Source organism: Thermochaetoides thermophila (genome assembly GCF_000221225.1).
Source record: "Thermochaetoides thermophila DSM 1495 unplaced genomic scaffold scf7180000011812, whole genome shotgun sequence".
NCBI classification, from domain to species: Eukaryota; Fungi; Ascomycota; class Sordariomycetes; order Sordariales; family Chaetomiaceae; genus Thermochaetoides; species Thermochaetoides thermophila.
The window spans coordinates 21,350-38,995 of record NW_006383028.1 but is presented as its reverse complement, the minus strand read 5'-3'; the positions used below and the strand labels follow the sequence as shown (position 1 = coordinate 38,995).

The 17,646-nt window shown below is 54.8% G+C and overlaps 5 protein-coding genes across 5 annotated transcripts; 3 read left to right on the top strand and 2 right to left on the bottom strand.

Moving 5' to 3' along the window:
• Positions 1-4,250: 4,250 nt before the first annotated feature.
• CTHT_0007940 (casein kinase I-like protein) lies at positions 4,251-5,732 on the top strand (the record flags this gene model as incomplete). The annotated part of the gene is made up of 3 exons (XM_006691261.1): positions 4,251-4,286; positions 4,451-5,517; positions 5,666-5,732. The coding sequence occupies 3 exons, from the start codon at positions 4,251-4,253 to the stop codon at positions 5,730-5,732; spliced, it is 1,170 nt and encodes a 389-aa protein (XP_006691324.1).
• Positions 5,733-7,496: 1,764 nt separating this feature from the next.
• On the top strand, positions 7,497-9,053 carry CTHT_0007930 (inositol or phosphatidylinositol phosphatase-like protein; the record flags this gene model as incomplete). Its single annotated transcript, XM_006691260.1, has 3 exons — positions 7,497-7,738; positions 7,809-8,915; positions 8,996-9,053. The coding sequence occupies 3 exons, from the start codon at positions 7,497-7,499 to the stop codon at positions 9,051-9,053; spliced, it is 1,407 nt and encodes a 468-aa protein (XP_006691323.1).
• Positions 9,054-10,120: 1,067 nt separating this feature from the next.
• On the bottom strand, positions 10,121-11,502 carry CTHT_0007920 (uncharacterized protein; the record flags this gene model as incomplete). Its single annotated transcript, XM_006691259.1, has 3 exons — positions 10,121-10,460; positions 10,523-11,171; positions 11,283-11,502. 3 exons carry the CDS (start codon positions 11,500-11,502, stop codon positions 10,121-10,123), a joined length of 1,209 nt encoding a protein of 402 aa, XP_006691322.1.
• A 1,991-nt stretch (positions 11,503-13,493) lies between these two features.
• On the bottom strand, positions 13,494-13,748 carry CTHT_0007910 (uncharacterized protein; the record flags this gene model as incomplete). The annotated part of the gene is made up of 1 exon (XM_006691258.1): positions 13,494-13,748. The coding sequence occupies one exon, from the start codon at positions 13,746-13,748 to the stop codon at positions 13,494-13,496; it is 255 nt and encodes an 84-aa protein (XP_006691321.1).
• A 193-nt stretch (positions 13,749-13,941) lies between these two features.
• On the top strand, positions 13,942-17,421 carry CTHT_0007900 (GTPase-activating protein gyp2-like protein; the record flags this gene model as incomplete). The annotated part of the gene is made up of 1 exon (XM_006691257.1): positions 13,942-17,421. The coding sequence occupies one exon, from the start codon at positions 13,942-13,944 to the stop codon at positions 17,419-17,421; it is 3,480 nt and encodes a 1,159-aa protein (XP_006691320.1).
• Between the last annotated feature and the right edge of the window lie 225 nt (positions 17,422-17,646).

The window sequence follows — 17,646 nt, the reverse complement described above, 5'->3', positions numbered from 1 at the left end:
CATATCATTGCCGTTTTGTCTTTTTTCTTTTCCAGAATGGTTCGAGCTCGGGCTGGAAGCGTGTTGTCGTAGCTCTCTATCTTTTTTTATTAGATTTGTCTCATCTTCTATGGTCTGCCCTGCTGAGCAGACTGAGTTGGCGTAGGAGCTTATCATTATTTTTTGGGGTCATTATTTCAAGGTGATACGCGCTTTAACACCCATTTCGATCAATATGCTCCTTTCCGTGGACATCTGCTGTCTTATGTCTTCTTTTTGATTTGGTTTGATTCCGTCCGTCTCGCTCCAGCATTAGAACATCGAAAGCCAAGATATGATGGGCAATCAGAGAAGAGATTATAGCGTCCTATCTGGGGGTTAATATTATATAAAGCGGAGCTTTAGTAGTACAGTGGTTCATATCCTCTGCCAATTGATATCAGCTATGCAAGCGTCCGGAATCTTCATCAGCAGTAAAGAAGTGCTACGACTGAAGCTCTAGGCCTAGTGGACTTTCCTGTATCTCAGGGACTTGACTCGCCGTTTCACAATTGAGCAAGCACGCTATTGGGCATATAGGAAAGGCCGAGGTCTGTGGTCAATGACGCAAAAAACCAGAGCTCTCAAGAACTACGGTTTGAAATGAGGTGAGGGCCGTGACGTGACTCTTTCAAGTCAGGATCATGATAATCATCAATTCCACCCAAAATATGGCGAGAGCGACATGAGAAGCTTGCAAGATAACTAGGTATCTATGTACGAACAGGAAATGATGTCTTCAAGATATTGGAACCCGTTGAGCACTTACCCAGGTAACGCAGGTCCGAGGAATGGAGTGCCTTGCATCCAGTTTGATTATCCGGCCTCGATGTAGAGTCCTGAGCAGGCAAGAAACATCCAGCGGAACGCCAAGAGTGAACGACAATCTTACTTGCGCCTGTTTACTACTAGTTAGAGGTACTTATGGCTGCTCGGTTATAAGATCATCACCGTCTAGAATATGAAAAAAGTTGGGGTCGTTAAACAGCAGTGGTCAAGATGACATAAAGGTTTTTTAGGCCTAGGTAAGTTAGAGTGGAAATTAAGGCTCGGTCGGCATCACCGGCAAGGCCCGGCTGGGTGGTGAGGCAATGCATGTCGGGTTCAGACAGAGATAGGCGGACCGCCGCCTTACGCATGATATTACCGTGATTTGGGGGGTAGTGTATCTCCGTTGAGGTCAACCACGCAGCGGCGAAGTACATATTTCGATTGTTCTCACGCCTTGGGTCATGCTGATCAATCAGAGTGCCCGCCTTATAACATACTGCGTCCGAAGTCGTGCACAGGCAACGCGCGCAAGATATCGACGAGTAACGGGCATCGAAGACGCAGCACATGATTTGGAGACGCAGCTGCCGATCGACGTGCTTGATGTCGTGCCAAGCCGGCGATCTGCTATTTCGAGGCACAGAAACCCTCGGCGAGGGCGTCCTGCAGCGCTTAGTTCCTTTACATTGCGACTGCCAAGCGAGTACTCGTCACTTCACAGCCGCCAGAGGGATATGTGCCGCATCCCGGAGGACCTGCTTGTGTCACAGGAGGATATGGAAGCTCACGGACTCGACCATTTGCAACTACCTATTGTAATGTTGTAAAAAGCTTGTTGACATTCCGGTAGGTAAGGCTGATGCAAAGGGCAGGAACGTTACTCTCGGTGTGGTCGACGGTTCAGATGTTGCTCTCTGCTTCAGTTTTTTTTGCGGTACGTAGCAGGTACTAACCTACTTAGGTACGTCACACCATCTTCTCAGGCGGTCAGACATTGTCAAGACCGGACAGGAAGCTTGAAAACACAAAAAATCTGAGCTGGCTGTGCCACTTGAGCCTGTGCATCAAAGCCCTTGCGCGATGGCAGCGCAAGGGACGTTGAACGGACTGAAGTCTGACTGGCAATGGAAAAAGCCGTTGCAGCATCCCACGTTCCCAGGGTGGAGTTCAACAATCGCTTCTAGCAGCCTGAAACCGTCGCTCTGGTGATGACAAAAAGGGGCCGTCAAGAAGAGATCGGAGTTTGGTGGGGCTGAGGATGGCGCTCGTGTGGTGTTTTGCCCCTGGCTGTCCGGGAAGGCGACGGCAGGGCCGAGAGCAAGCGAAGGCAAAGGAAACGACCGAAGAAAAAATGCATGGGTTAAATTTATGAGGTGCAACACTCAGGAATCTACAGTGCCATCACCATCGCCGAAACCAACTGCATCTCCGTGGAGGTGGTTGATATAGTTTAATCCTCGCCAACAATAGGAGGAACGAACCTTGTTGTTTGTCTTGTTGACATCACTTCTTCCGGCAGCTGAGGTAGGATGGATGTTGTCTTTGTTCTGGTAGTGAACGCTCAAATGACGGTTGCAGGGCATCAAAAAGTTCAAGAGGCCGCAGCCAACGGGCCCAGTGAAGGCACAGACCAACATACAGTACAGTGCGATTTTTGGCACTCATCGTCTCCTGCCGTAAGGCGCGCCATAAGCACCCGAACGGACATCACCAGAGCCAAGGCATCTCACGTTGACCTACCGACTGAGGAGCGGTTTGTTTTGAAACCAAATGGCCTTGATCGAAAGACAAGACACTTTAAAGTTGGCTCGGAACCAAGCCAAGCGTCTGTTTTCCGAAACCAGAAAGCAAACATGCCCTACCCACGCCGGATCTAGCCCCGTATGTCGCGATCACTTTTACCACTTGGGCACTCTCCCTTAAGCAAGCTGACGTGTTGGAAGGGCCTCTGGAAAGCTCTACCAATTGTGGAAGAAGTGACAAGGCTCCTGCGCGGGCGGCATAACAGCCTCGTGACAACTCTGGTGAGATCTGGCCTGACGATCCCCAAGAGCCCGGATACGTGTGTCCGCAAGAGTTGGTATCTGCGTCTTGTGGCGCGGCCGGGATCCGATTTATGTGGAGTTGTAATCAACTGGAAGTGCATGTGTGTGCTGGCACTCCAACCGTCTGGAACTGTCGCTGCGAGCGGCGTGTTGCTTCGGATAGGAGCCGCCTTTGCCAGGCGGAAGCGTCCAAAAAGAGGGGCTTCCAATCAGAAGGACAACAACAATAGATTACCACCGCCAGTCGTTCTCCTTCCCCCCAGGTCTTCAGGTTCCCCGGACTTCCTATCGTGCGGCAGTGCGCATTGCATTGGGTTGCTGCTCGAAGCTGCCCTATCGATTTTACTGTGTATGCCCATCTGCCTGACTGGCCATCGGCCGCCTACCATGTGTTGTTGCTGGGCAGCAGGCAGTGCATGAGCGCATGGACGTGGTTGGAGTGCGTTGCGGCGTTGGACGAGTGAAGCATCGCGCCCTTTGTCATCTTTGCCATGAGCGCAAATTCGCACTGTGCAAGGCCGGTTTTGGTTGGTCCAAAAGGCCTGTGGAGCGGGCGCGGTTTGAGCCATTCCCTGCTTGGCGCCCAGTCCCGCTCTTTCGCGGCTGCCACTTGCAGGCTTCGGACCCAGTCAGATTCGTGGCCTGGGATCGGCCCCCCAGTCGCTGGCTCGCTCGTGCTGACTGATTTCTCCTCCTTACCTGCCTCCTGCCAACCCTTTTCTCCCACTCTCACCCTGTGTGCCCCCAACCCACCGCGCTCTCTGCTTCCCTGAGGTTCTCCTCACGACAGCCAGGCCCAGCGAAAAACGGCTCTGTTTTTGAGCACAACACCGCAAAACTGCTTGCCGGAAACCACTCTGCCGCCACGCCAAATCCCCATTTTGGTCCGAAATCCCTGTGTGCGGCTGTTTCCTGTACGGCCTGTTCTTCAGCTCCGCTTTTGCCACCTCATCACGCGCCCACCGGCTGCCCAGCGCCTTTCTGCCTCTGCATATCTACCGCAGCGGATCGATCTTCTTCCTCCACACCATCTCGATTCCCGTCCTGCAACGGCCCTACAGAGGTCAGCACGTCGACTTCATCACTGGTAAGCATACCATATGTCTTCCTATTATTTTGTTCCTCGCAAAACAGCAGAGGAAAGCGCGTCCTTGCATCATAGCGCCTGAGGCCTGAGGAATTCCTCCGATTTCCGACAACCGATTTCTTGGCAAGGCAGAAGCCAACTGCTTTGGGTGCTCTCACCGACTCCATCGCCGAGCTGAGCATCCGTTTATTTTTCTTCCCGCTGCTCTGGCTCGTTTCTGATTTTAATCTTCGATTTTGCTCTTTTCTTCGATGGACAAGCGGCATACTGACAACTCGCTTGCAGTAATTTGACTCCGACAATCACAGCCATTCCTCATCACCGCCAAAATGTCGTCCATGGTGCGTTCGCAGGAGCCGCCTTTGGTACGTAGAAGCCCTGACATTTCGCTTGTTTGCGCATCATACGACCAGTTTGGTGTTCGCACAGCCCTGTTTGCCGAATCGTTTGCTATCTGGCAACGGTCGAGCGACGTGGGCAAGACGAAGCACCGAGGAGAGACAGGTCTCGCTAACTCGTCCGTCAACAGGACCTGCGTGTCGGCAACAAGTACCGCATCGGCCGCAAGATTGGCTCGGGCTCGTTTGGTGATATCTACCTCGGCACTAACATCATCTCGGGTGAAGAGATCGCCATCAAGCTCGAGAGTGTCAAGGCCAAGCACCCTCAGCTTGAGTATGAAGCCCGCGTCTACAAGTCTCTTGCTGGCGGTGTCGGCATTCCCTTTGTCCGCTGGTTCGGCACTGAGTGCGACTACAATGCCATGGTTCTCGACCTTCTCGGTCCCAGTCTTGAGGACCTTTTCAACTTCTGCAACCGCAAGTTCTCCCTGAAGACCGTCCTGCTGCTGGCTGACCAGCTCATCTCCCGTATCGAGTACATCCACGCCAAGTCCTTCATCCACCGCGACATCAAGCCCGACAACTTCCTGATGGGCATTGGCAAGCGTGGCAACCAGGTCAACGTCATCGACTTCGGTCTCGCCAAGAAGTACCGCGATCCCAAGACGCACTTCCATATCCCGTACAGGGAGAACAAGAACCTGACCGGCACGGCCCGTTATGCCTCTATCAACACCCACCTTGGTGTCGAGCAGTCCCGCCGTGATGATATGGAGTCGCTCGGCTACGTCATGCTTTACTTCTGCCGTGGCTCCCTCCCCTGGCAGGGTCTGAAGGCTGCCACCAAGAAGCAGAAGTATGACCGTATCATGGAGAAGAAGATGACCACTCCCACCGATGTGCTCTGCCGTGGCTTCCCTAATGAGTTTGCCATCTACCTCAACTACACCCGGTCGCTTCGCTTCGATGACAAGCCTGACTACAGCTACCTGCGCAAGATCTTCCGTGACTTGTTTGTTCGCGAGGGATTCCAATACGACTACGTCTTTGACTGGACCGTCTACAAGTACCAAAAGAACGCTCAAGCTATCGCTCAGGCGGCGAACAACGGGAACCAGAACGAGGATGAGCGCCAGAAGCAGCAGCAGCAGCAGCAGGCCGCCAAGCAAGCTCCGGCGGCCCTGCCTCGTGCAACGCGCAAGCAAATCACCGATACCCCGGATGCCTCCCGCGCCCTTCCCGGCAGCGACAGGATGTGAGTGACCACCAAGCCTACCCAACCCAAAAGCATTCCTAGCAGTAAGGAATCTTTAAATTTCCTTGGCGTGTGAAGTGCAATGCTTGACGCTAGCCGGAGGGTACAAATGCTGACAGAAGGCTGACCATCAGTTATCGGTAAATAGGCTGCGCTCGGCTGCTAGGGCTCAGGACCCTGGCATGGGATACAACAAGTACAGGCCCATGGAGTGAAGTACCGCTGAAGGACAATTGGTAATTAGCGCCTGCACTTTGGGGCTGCTTGAGCATGTTTCTCTGGTCGATCGGATGGAGCGTGGCCATGGCTACGGCTCGCCCTCTGGCGGGATCTCGATCTGGGGCATCTTCGTGGGCAAATACTTTGCTCCTGTTTGGGATCGAGATCAGTATCGGTTACGGATTCACGCCTTCAGCGCCGACATCATGGGATTATGTTTCTCCCTTCCCCCCACCTCACCACTCCTTTTCTTTTTTCTCGGCATCTCTTCGGTTAAGTGGTATTTTTATCTGGCTCGGGCGACGCTTGGTTTGGCAGTGCCGTCAGATTGGTGCATGGCCTCGCGGCTAGCATTGGTCTGACGTGCACTGCTTGGCCAACTTCCACCGAACGGCAGGTCGGCACTTCGAGGCTCCTCGGAGTGCCGATGGGGTTGCTGCTGTTTGGGCTAACGCCTTTCGGTGCCACGATGTTGAGAAACGGTCAAGGATGGGAAGGCAACCGAGTCGAAATTCCCTTAGTCGAGACAGTCATGATTTCGTCAGGATTCATCGGTGGGAGATTTGGCAACCGTGTGTCAATTTGCAGCATGCTTCTTCATCAGCCCCTCTAAGTATTCCTTAGTTCAGTGTCTCTTTCCGTTTCCGTTCCTTTTATTTTCCGATTCAGTATTTGGCTTCGGCTATCGCATCGGGAATCGCTTGTGGGGAGGTAAAGGGGACGATAGATTCTTGATCTATTTGTTTTTTTTTCAGACGTTAGAACACGGACTGACTGTGCGATCGTCCGAGACGGGTCGTGGACCACCACGATCTATCTGGCTGTCCGTAGCGCCGTCTCGAACTGATCTCACAGTCTTGGCTCCGTGGGCCGCCGTTTACATACAATGGTCATAAATTTATCTAAGCGGCGGGCAGAGCAGGACATGGGATGTCTAGGAAGAACTCAGGACCTCGGGCCCAAGGAGTGAATGGACTGGGCCAGACGTCCCGTTATCGGGTGGCCACAACGGTATTCTCTGTGGATGCGGTTGCTGGCTTCTCGGCTCTGCTTGGGAGCGTTGGGAGCTGGTGCCTGGAACTTGGCACCGTCTTCATAAAGCGCACTCTGGCTTTTGGGGGGAAGCCACCGCAGGGATTAATTACATACCAGATAGTTTCGGAATTGAGTTTCGTTTTTCATTCTCAGGTCTAAACCTTTGGTGCCGGGGTCAATTCTGTGTATGTGGGTTGCCTGTGCAAAGCGGGCTGGCTCAGCCTCATCACGGGATCTTTATATCGCATGCGTGATCTCCAGCGTGCCTCGCTGACTGGTGACTGGTCGACAATTTCTGCCGAATCTTGCCCCTGGGTGTCCTCCCATGGGTACATTTGCCGGATATGAACTGCCCAACTGCTCTGAGAAGCTGGTCTATAAAGCCCTTTGGGATGTCCAGTAAAGCATTTCTTGATTGCACTGCCTGATGGTCAACTTTCATCCCTACTCTGCTTCTAGTGCTGGTTCCTTAAGGCACTTGTAGAACCCCGCCCGCGCGCCAAGCTCAGCCGCTTACCTGCCGGCTCGCGTGGCGCGGCCTAACGACTGACCCGATATCTCCAACCGGCCCGGCGGTTGGCCTCGGATGAATTTCAGAAACAAGCTTTCCATCCCAAGTACCGAATGCGAAGCCGTCTAAACTTGCGGCCTGGCCTGGACTGGACGTAACGTCACGGTTCCATATCGATACACGGATAATAGGGACCGATTACCTACTTTGTGGGATGGAGGCCCGGACATCACGACAGCCGGTCCATTCCACCGATCTTGCTACCAACGACTACATCGAAGAAGCTGGCAGCAGTGCTGGGAAGAGCGCCAATATGGTTTCCCCGTCGGCTGTGCTCGACGTTCTTATCTTGACGTTTAACTGCGCCAAGAACCTCATTGAAGTGCCGGTGTTTGCGGCGCATTTGAAGAGGGCGCTCACACAAAATGCGACCGGGTTGCCCGATGTGGTTGTCATGTAGGTCTTCACACTCCGCTAATCAGACGGCTGTGATGATATGAGATGCTGATGTTTGCTGGATGGGTAGCTCCCTTCAAGAGGTGGCGCCCATCTCGTATGCGTTTGTTGGGTCCTGGTTTTTGGACAGGTATCTGGATCGGTTTGGCGAGGCACTGAACCTTGCTGCGGGGAGGGTCCTTAGTGAGGAGGGGGTTTCGGCGTCGGTACCGAGGTCTGGGATTGAAGATGGCGCAGATACCGCTGGCAGTGATCAAGAGCCGTTGATCGGTTCATCATCGTCATCAGCAGCATCGCCTTCTTCTCAGCTCAACAGGCGGCAGCATAGCACAAAGTCAGGTCCGTACACGCTTGTTCGCGCGAGAAACGTCGGGATGACGGCTATCATGCTGTACGTCCGTGAGCCGAAACGCGTTCGCAAGGTCGAGGGGGCAGAGTGTGGGTTCGGTATGGCGGAGATGGGGAATAAGGGGGCAGTTGGCCTGCGGGTAACGTGGGACAGCAGCCGCGGTAGTGAGACAGAAAGGGGAACGGGAAAGACGACTGAGCTCACGTTCGTTGCTGCTCACCTTGCTGCTATGGAGTGGAATGTCCATAAGAGAAACGCAGACTGGCGGGCGATTGTCGAAGGGCTGATTTTTGAAGATCCAAAGCATCTGCTCTCTTCTGCTACAGAAGGGCCATCACTGACAGAGGAAGAGGATCCCTCCTCAGACGCCGCCCCCCTTCTACCAGTCTCCAACCCCAACACTTCTCAACAACTCGCCAAGTTACATTCCCATACCATCTACAGCCCCACCTCTTACTTCTTCATCGCCGGCGACCTCAACTACCGCATCTCCTCTACCGCCCCAACACCCGACGACATCTTCCCCTCCGTTACGCCAAACCCTGAAGACCCTCATTACTCCCAATTCTTCGCCCGCGACCAACTCACACAAGAACGCCTAGCAGGCCGGACCCTGCACGGCCTGTCCGAAGCAGAAGTCAAGTTCCCTCCGACATACAAAGTCGTCGTCACCAACCCTGACTCTCCACAAGGAGGGGAGGAAGAAGGAGTTACCTGGCGGTTTGCCAGACATCGCTGGCCGGCGTGGTGTGACCGCGTTTTGTGGCTGGATGTCCCGCCTTGGGTGAACTCCTCCTCCCGTGACAAAAAGAAGATTGTCACAAAAGCGTACGACGCGCTCCCAGTCGTCAGGACAAGCGATCACCGCGCTGTCTTCTGGCGCGGGGAGGTGCCGCTTTTGTCGACAGAGGAGTTGGCTCCTCCTCCTCCTCCTTCGTCGATAGCGTCAACCTCCTCAGCGGCTGAGGGGTTGAGAAGCAGGGGTATTGGGCATCATGAACAGCACCGGGAATGGGAAGATGATCCCCGGGTGAAATTACCATTTACTGTAGACGTGCATGCTTGGGAACGTCGGGCAGCGGCTAGGCAGCGGGAGTTGGTTGTTGGATTGACGGCGCTTTTGTGGAGTACACGCGAGGGAGCTTTGGTTTTATCTACGATGGTTGCTTTGGGGCTTGGGGGGTGGTGGTTGTTTTGGGGTTGATTGGGTTGCTGTTTACCGTTGTCATGAGAGTGAGAGTTGTGAATTCGGAGCTTGTGCTTGGTTTGGTTTGATTTGATTCATCAGATGATTGGGCTTTGCTTTGACTTGCCTCTAGAAGAGTATATGTCGATATTGAAAGTAAAACGTATATTGCAGGATGTTGAATTTGGTTCTAAACTATGCCAGATTCACTCATTCCGACAACATGGGAGCCATTTCCTGAATCAGGCTTGAGGCTTTTGCTTCCACTCACCCGAGTTTCAGTCGCATATCAAGGGGTTATTCCAACAATTCTCATGTGGCTGTTCCATGTGACTGTTCCTGCTTCAAGTCATGAGGTTTCACGCCTCGGCTCGAGCCCAAGACAACAACCCCTGCAAGTCATGAAGTCAGGTTGGTCTGAGCGAAAATGTGACAGAGAAACGGAGCATCAACCTTGCTGTTTTAACACTTTGCATTTTATTCTATCCACTTCACCTCTGTAGGCGAATAAACCATGACAATAAAAGCTTGGAAACACACACCTCCCTCCCGCCGCCGCCCATGCCCATATCACAAAACGCCACCCAGGTAGTATAACAATAACCAACCCATTGACCCATCTCAAAACATTATCACTGCGGGGTTTTGACAACCATTAAACTTGGTTGTGTCATCATTGGCCAGTAACACATACCTATCCATCCATGTACACCTTTCCCATTAACTCCGCCAAACAAACTCCAGGGTATTCGAACACACGAAAATAAAAATAAAAAAAAAATAATCAGCAAAAGCAGGAATCCAGACGAAGGATAAGAATTTCAAACGTAAACGTCACTCAAACCCCTCAAAAGTCCTTGAAAAACTCGTCATACTTCTCCCGCATCTCCTCGGTATACTCCTCCTTGATGGCGTCTTCCTCGGGATAGATGTCATAACACCTTGCATCCCCGGGATACCGCACGGGAGGGATGATGGGGGCCCTCACGCGGCGGTGGTACAGGGCGTCCCAGTCGACGTTGTGGTCTGCAAAGAAGGGGTGAGCTTTGACGCGGGCGGCGCCGCCGCTAACGTTGCCGAGACGCCGGGAGCGGTCGACGTTGCAGAGCTGGGTGATGATGTCCTGCGCAGAGACAGAGAGGGGAGGGGATTGAGGGAGGACTGTTGTGATAGGTTTTTCGATGATTCTATTCGCAGAACGTTAGCACCCAAGTAAATGAAAGGGTTTTTTTTTCTGAAGGAAACGTACTGTTTGTAAATCTCTAGAGGATTTTGATGCCAGAACGGAGGATATCCGGTCAAAAACTCAAAGATCAGGATGCCCAATGCCCACCAGTCAACAGCCGTCGTATGGCCCTTATTCTGAATCACCTCGGGCGCTAGGTACTCCGGCGTGCCACATAACGTATAGGTCTCAGTCAACTCGCCGTTGTTGGCGCCACTGCTCTCATTCGTTAACCTCTTGGCAAACCCGAAATCAACCAACTTGATATGCCCCTGCTCGTCCAGCAGCAAGTTCTCCGGCTTCAGATCCCGGAAGGCAACGCCACCGCACTGTTCGTGCAAGAACTCCAGGACGAGAACAATCTCAGCGGCATAAAACCGGGCCGTGTCCTCATCAAAACGGCGGAAGCGGCGCAGATACGTGAACAGCTCGCCGCCAGGGACATAGGTCAGAAGCAGGTAGAGGGTCGTCGCGTCGGAAAAGGAGGCGACGAGGTCGGCTACAAAGGGATGGCCGCGCACATCAGCCAGAATCTGGCGCTCGGAACGCACGTGGTCGATCTGCTTGAGACGGATCACATCGGTCTTGCGCAGGATCTTGAGGGCGTAGACCTTGCTGCGGTCGGCCTCGCTGCCGTGGGACGGGCGTACAAGACACACCCGGGCAAAAGTGCCTGTAAGAAAAAAAAAAACAACCAACATGACACATCAGCGGTTTGACGGGTTTGAAACGGCAATGATGAGAAGGGCTTGTATGGAGCAGAAGCAAACAAGGGATTGCATACCCGTCCCCAGGGTGCGCACGCGCACAAAGTCATGGGCAGTGAGCTTCCTCGATGGATCAAAGGGCTCCTCATTGGCGTCTTTTTGTGGGGGCTGCCCTTGTTGCTGCTGCTGCTGCTGCTGTTGTTGCTGCTGCTGCTGGGCTGCCATGAGTGCTTTGGCTTGTAACGGGTGTAACCCGCCACCCGGGGGAAGAGGCTGTGCCTGGATTACTGTCGCCATTGAGCCGGTGAGAGGGTGTTAAACAGGGTGTACGTATTATTATGGGAAGTAGATAAATATGGGGGGAGTAGGAGGGCAGACGATAAATTGGTGAAGTTGAATGGATAACTGATAAATATTAATAGATGCTGAGATGCGTGTCCTACGGATGCCGCTGGTCCCAAGGATCCTGCGGCTGCAGCGTGTGTTGTAACTGCACGTGGCCTCTGGGTCTGGGGGTCTGGGATGGCAGCTTGTGGAGGCGGATGTTGCAGGCAGGCATAAGATTGCTCATAGGTTACAGGAGTGTTCAGGGTCTGGGTGGTATGAGATCAAAAACAAAAAGAGATGGGATCACGGGTAGTTTTCTGGAAATGAGAGGATGGAAGGCAGGGAGTCTTAAAGCTTGTCCCGCGATAGGGAAGGAAGAGAGCTTGGTGACAGATCTGGGGATCTGGAACTTGGAAGATACTCGAGATTTGGGGAACGGGGCAGATCTGGTACAGAAAAGGCTCGGGAATCTGCTGGGAATTGGAATGCTTTTTTGAGACTGGGAATTGGGATCGGGTCTGGGGCTCCGGCAATGGCGACGGATACTTACCTCTTATGAACGGACGACAACGGATGGACGGGTCGGAAACGAGCGGATTCTGTACTCGTCGAGCACCGTTGAGTCGGCGGATAGCGGGGTGCAAGTGGGGAGGGGAGAATGGGGACAATGACAATAGACTCGATAGGAGTGGTTGGAGAGAGAGAAGGCAGCCAGTCACAACTCACAAGGGGGAAGGGAGGGGGGCAGTGGGGTTTACTGTGGAAAGGGGGGATTACTGGGGCAGGGATCCAATCTGAGGAGCCGATCAGATGCAGCGCGTCCAGCGGCTCCAGGGACAGGTGAAAGGCGAAAGAAAGAGGAGCCAAATAAGTTCAAGTCCAGATTTCAGGTCCGAGCATTGGACGTCCTGTTCAGTTCAGGTCTAAATGGAGGGGCTGGCATGGGCAAGCTGACGGAATTGGAAACGGCCGGCCGGTTACGCTGGCACGTAGCTGAACGTAGCTGTGCTAAAAAGCGGCTGCAGAATGCCACGTCCTGAAATATTACCTGCCGTTAAGCGCGCCTACTCCCATTTACACCAGCCTGGAAAATGTTCCAGACTACTTGGGTTGTTTGGTAGTGTCAAATTGACGGGGCTCCGGATTAAATCGAGATGAGAGGTCGATGCTGAGGCTCTTTAATGGTTAGACTTCATGCTTGAGCACCGCTCTCATCCTTTCTTTAGGTTGGCTACCAATCAGCATGCCACCACCGTAAGCTGTGCCAACCTGGCATCCTGATATGACAGCACCATGCCCGGGCGGGGGTCTGCACCGAGGACCTTGGCACCGTTTCGGCTTTTGGATGTGCGTAGAAAACCACAGAAGGCTGTCGAGAAAAACCGCGCTGAGGACTGCATATCCTGTCACAGGATGCCACTCCAGAAGAAACAGAAGAGCAGAGGCTTGGTGGAGTGAGCCGTGATGTGAGAACCGGAAAAACTACTGTGTGATACCAACGGTCGGAAGAAGCCGAAACGAGCAAACAGAGAGGCATGTAAGCGTGGAAAGATTGGCATTTCAGTGAGGAGCACGCAGACCTCTTAAAGAACCATAACGGACAGCAGATTGGAGCTAAACAACCTCTTGGTAGGGCAGCACGGCACGTGCTTGTAAGAACATGTGATGGCATCTTGACTCTTTGACTGTTGCTGGTAAACGAATATCCGTCGACGATGACGGCAGCCCAGAAATCAGAGGCCCTAAAAGATGGAGAGCTTTCCGCAGCGGCGGCGCTGGGCGTTGATTTGCAGGGGTCCTTCCCAGACTGGAAACAGCCCCATATTTGCGGGGCCGCACTGATCGCACAGCAGCCCGCACCCGCAGTTCAGGCGCCCAGGCCCCAGGGTTGTGGTTCTCACAATCACCGTCCAACCACTGGTCACTGTCGGCCGCGAGCACAGTGGGCTGTGGGCGCAGCCCTAGCGGGGAGCTCGCGGCAGCCAAGCAGCCTCGTGAGACGGTGCCGGTGGGACCTGGTTCAGCGGGAGGACGTTGATGCTTGATCCACCGCCTGCCTGGACCTGGGTCCGCATCACCGCCCACGTCGTGTTGTCGTCCTCCCTAAACGCGAGCTGCGCGCCTCTCCGAGCTCTGCCGACGCCAGGCTGAAGCTTGACGGTTGAGCTGGGGACGCCCAATCCGCTACCGGGCCAACAAAGTCCGGATTTTCGCATTTTCGCATTCTCGACCCCATCTTGAAGACACGAACCCGTGTGCCTTGACGACAACTCACAATCCCTTGACCTTCGAGCCTCCATCCCGTTTCTACCACATCCATATTCCTTTCTTCCAACTCCCCCGACCCTGCCTCTCTAGGAAGCCCACGATAGCCTGTCCGTCTGTACGCTGCCCGGCAGCTCCACCACCATGCTGGGCAGCCTCTCGAGCCTTGTCCAAAAGGCTCAGCAGCTGCTGGACCCCTCGCAGGGCCTGGGCTTCACTTCACTCTCCTCCGACGACAGGAACCCCTCCAAGGCCTACCTCTTCCAGAGCCAATTCCGTCTGCCCTCGTCCCAACACCCACTCTACGAGATCCCCGCCGAGCTCACAATCCCTCCCTCTGGCATCACCCAGTCCGACCGTGACGCCAACCGTGGCTTCCAGTACGCCGGTCGCCTGCACCTCTCCGAGTCCTACCTCTGCTTCAGCACGACCCCTTCGAGTTTTCTTCAGTCAGCTAGCAGCTCCTCTTCCCTCCTCTTTACCGGCCAGACACACGGTGCCGGCCCCAGCGGTAACGGGTTCACGTTCCCCCTCTGTGCGATCCGCCGAGTCGAGCGTCTACATAGCCAGAACTTCCAATTCGCCCTCGCCATCACCACGTGGAACGGCATCAGCCAGGATGCTGCGAAGGACAAGGACAGGAAAGACTTGCGCGAGCAGCGCATTACCATCCAGCTGGCCGGTAGCCGCCAGGCCTGCGAGCGCTTCTGCGACGGTCTCAAGAAGGGCCTGCGCGCCAACGTCGTCCACGTCGCCCGTATGAAGCGAGTTGTTGCCGACTGCTACTCCGAGTACCTCCTTCGTCCCGACGATGCGAAGAACGCCACGCCCCCGGATGCCGGTTTGGGTATGATCTTCAAGTACCCAGGAGACCCGAAGAAGCTGCGTGACCGTGCAAAGATGCGTCTTTGGGCCGAATATCTGCGCGACAATGGCCGAAACATGACCTTGATCCGCCAGCCTACCTTCCACAAGCTCATCCGCGTTGGTCTGCCCAACCGGCTGCGTGGTGAGATCTGGGAGCTGACCTCTGGCTCGCTCTACCTGCGTCTGGAGAACCCGACGCTTTACCAAGACACCCTCGCCAAGTTCCAGGGCAAAGAGTCCTTGGCTATTGACGAGATCGAAAAGGACCTGAACCGCAGCTTGCCTGAGTATCCGGGCTTCCAGAGCGAAGAGGGTATCGGCCGTCTGCGCCGGGTCCTGACCGCCTACAGCTGGCTGAATGCCGACGTTGGCTATTGTCAGGCCATGAATATCGTCGTTGCCGCTTTGCTTATTTACATGTCCGAGACACAGGCCTTCTTCCTGCTGTCTGCTTTATGTGACCGACTCGTTCCGGGATACTACTCTACTACCATGTATGGCACTCTGCTCGACCAGAAGGTCTTCGAGTGCCTGGTCGAGCGCACCATGCCCATTCTGTGGGAACATCTCGTCAAGAGTGATGTTCAGCTGTCTGTCGTCTCGCTTCCTTGGTTTCTGTCGCTCTACATCAACTCCATGCCTCTAGTCTTCGCCTTCCGTGTTCTCGATGTCTTCTTCGTCGAGGGTCCGAAGGTTCTCTTTCAGGTCGGCCTGGCTATCCTCCGTATCAACGGCGAGGATCTTCTAGATGCGACCGACGACGGTGCCTTCATCTCTGTCCTGAAGTCCTACTTCGCGAGCCTGGACGAGTCGGCTCATCCAAAGTCGGAGAACCCGAAGCTCCGGGCTGTCACAAAGTTCCAGGAGCTCATGGTCGTCGCCTTCAAGGAGTTCTCAGGCATCACCCACAGCACCATCACCGAGCTGCGCCAGAAGAACAAGGACGCCGTTCTCAGCAACATCGAGAGCTTCGCCAAGCGCACAGCCATCCGGAACCTGGGCCCGGATAGCAAACTGCTCACTAACGATGAGCTGAGCTCGCTCTATGACCGCTTTTACGGTGTGCTCTACGAGCGTCAGCAGCGCGACCAGATGATCAAGCAAGAACAGGCCCGCCGCGCAAAGGCTGCGGGCCGCAACTCGCTCCTTGCACAACTTGCCAGCGAAGGCGACCATGGCGTCGAAAGGGGTCGCATCGGGCTCGGCCCGAGCACGAGCTTGATGGATTACGATGCCTTCCGCGAGTTCCTGGCGGGCATCTGCAAGTGGGCCATCTCGGATTCACCCAGCACATCGCGTCGGGATTTGTATGGTTTGCAAGATAGGGGTTATGGCAGCGCCAGAAAAGCCGACGCTCTTCTCTCTCCGTGGGGCGCTGGACCCGAGCCGGCTGACCACGAGTTTATGCGGCGTCTGTTCCGGAAGTGGGATGTTGACGGCTCCGGCAGCCTGACGCTGCAGAATGTTGTCTCGGGTATGGCCCGCATCAAGAGCAAGCGGGATATCATGGGGAATATCAACTACTTCTTTGAGCTGCATGACGACGATGGCGATGGCAAGGTCGACCGCGAAGGTATCCTGCGCATGTCGGAGGCCCTGCTGTTCCTATCTCGTCGCGGTCTGGAGGGGACGTTGTCTCCCTCGAACTCGTCACTCAATCTGAGCGATGGCGTGAACGACGTGCCGGGACAGTCGGTCAGCGAGCGCTTCCTCGGGAGTGTGAGTGCCTTCATCAGGCGGTGCTTTGAGTACGCCGATCCGGACCATCCCAAGAACCAGGAGAGCGCGGTGCAACAAGCGCAAGAAAAATTTGAGTCGACCACACTCAAAGACGAATCCGACGATGAGCTGGCCGACCCGGACAAGTTCGCCATCGGCGACGACGGCTCCGAGGACGAAGACGACCTCCTAACCATGAACTCCCCCCAGGCCAGCCCCAAACAATTCGCCCAACGACCCCCGTCTACCTTCAATCCCCCCGCTATTCAACTTAACCCATCTTCCAACGACGACCCCGAAGCCCGCCGCCGCGTCTCCAGAGCGGCATCCGAGAAAGCCAACATCGCCCTCGACCCCGCCAATCCCCTCCACATCACTCTACCCACTTTCCGCATGGTCGTCCTCGCCGACGAGCTCCTCGAGCAATTCTTCGAGTCTTCCTTCCCAACCTCCTTCCACATCGTCGAGGGTCTTTCCGCAGCCGCAACCCAGACTCAGGCCAGTGGCTCAGGCCTGACCACCTTCGCCGGTCTTGGCTTTGGCTCCCGGCCTAGCGGGGCCCCCACTCCCGTCGGCATCACTGGCGCCGGTCCCGCTGCCGCCACTGCCGCTGCCGCTGCCGCTGCTGCAGGCCGTGGCCTGCGTGGTGTGCTAGATAACATCGTCACCGACGGGATGCGCGTCGCGGCGGAGGTGAAGCGCCGCATGGAAGAGGCGCAGAAAGAGCTGGAGAGGAATGCCCTTGCTTCGGGACAGCCTTTGCCTAATAGGAAGGCGGGAGATGAGGATGAGGACGAGGAGGATGACGGGCGATATGGTGGGCCGAGTTCGAGTAGGCTCGCCCCATATAAGGGGGATGCGGAAAGGAGGAGTGTGAGGAGTGAGGATAGGGATTTGTTGACCGGGGCGGATGCGGAAGCAGGAGGGGAGGGGATGCCAGGTTTGGGAGTTGGCACTGCGACTGGCGTTGGGGAGGGAGGTATAGGTGCGTCGCAGGCGGGGACGGGGAAAGTTGTGGGTGTTGAGTTTGAAGGGTAGAGGGAAGGGATATATCTCTTTTTCCCCGTCCCTCTTCCTAGCTTTGGTTCTGTAGTTTGGGAGATTGTGTTGGCTGTGTGTGTGTTGTTGTGTTTATGGTGTGGGCGTGGTCTTTTTGATTTTTTTTTTTTCCCCCTCTAGCAGCACTGGTTCATCACTCGGTTCGGTTTTGGTCTGGTTCTTAATGGTCGGCTTGCTAGGTTAGGTTTCATCATCACCATTGTG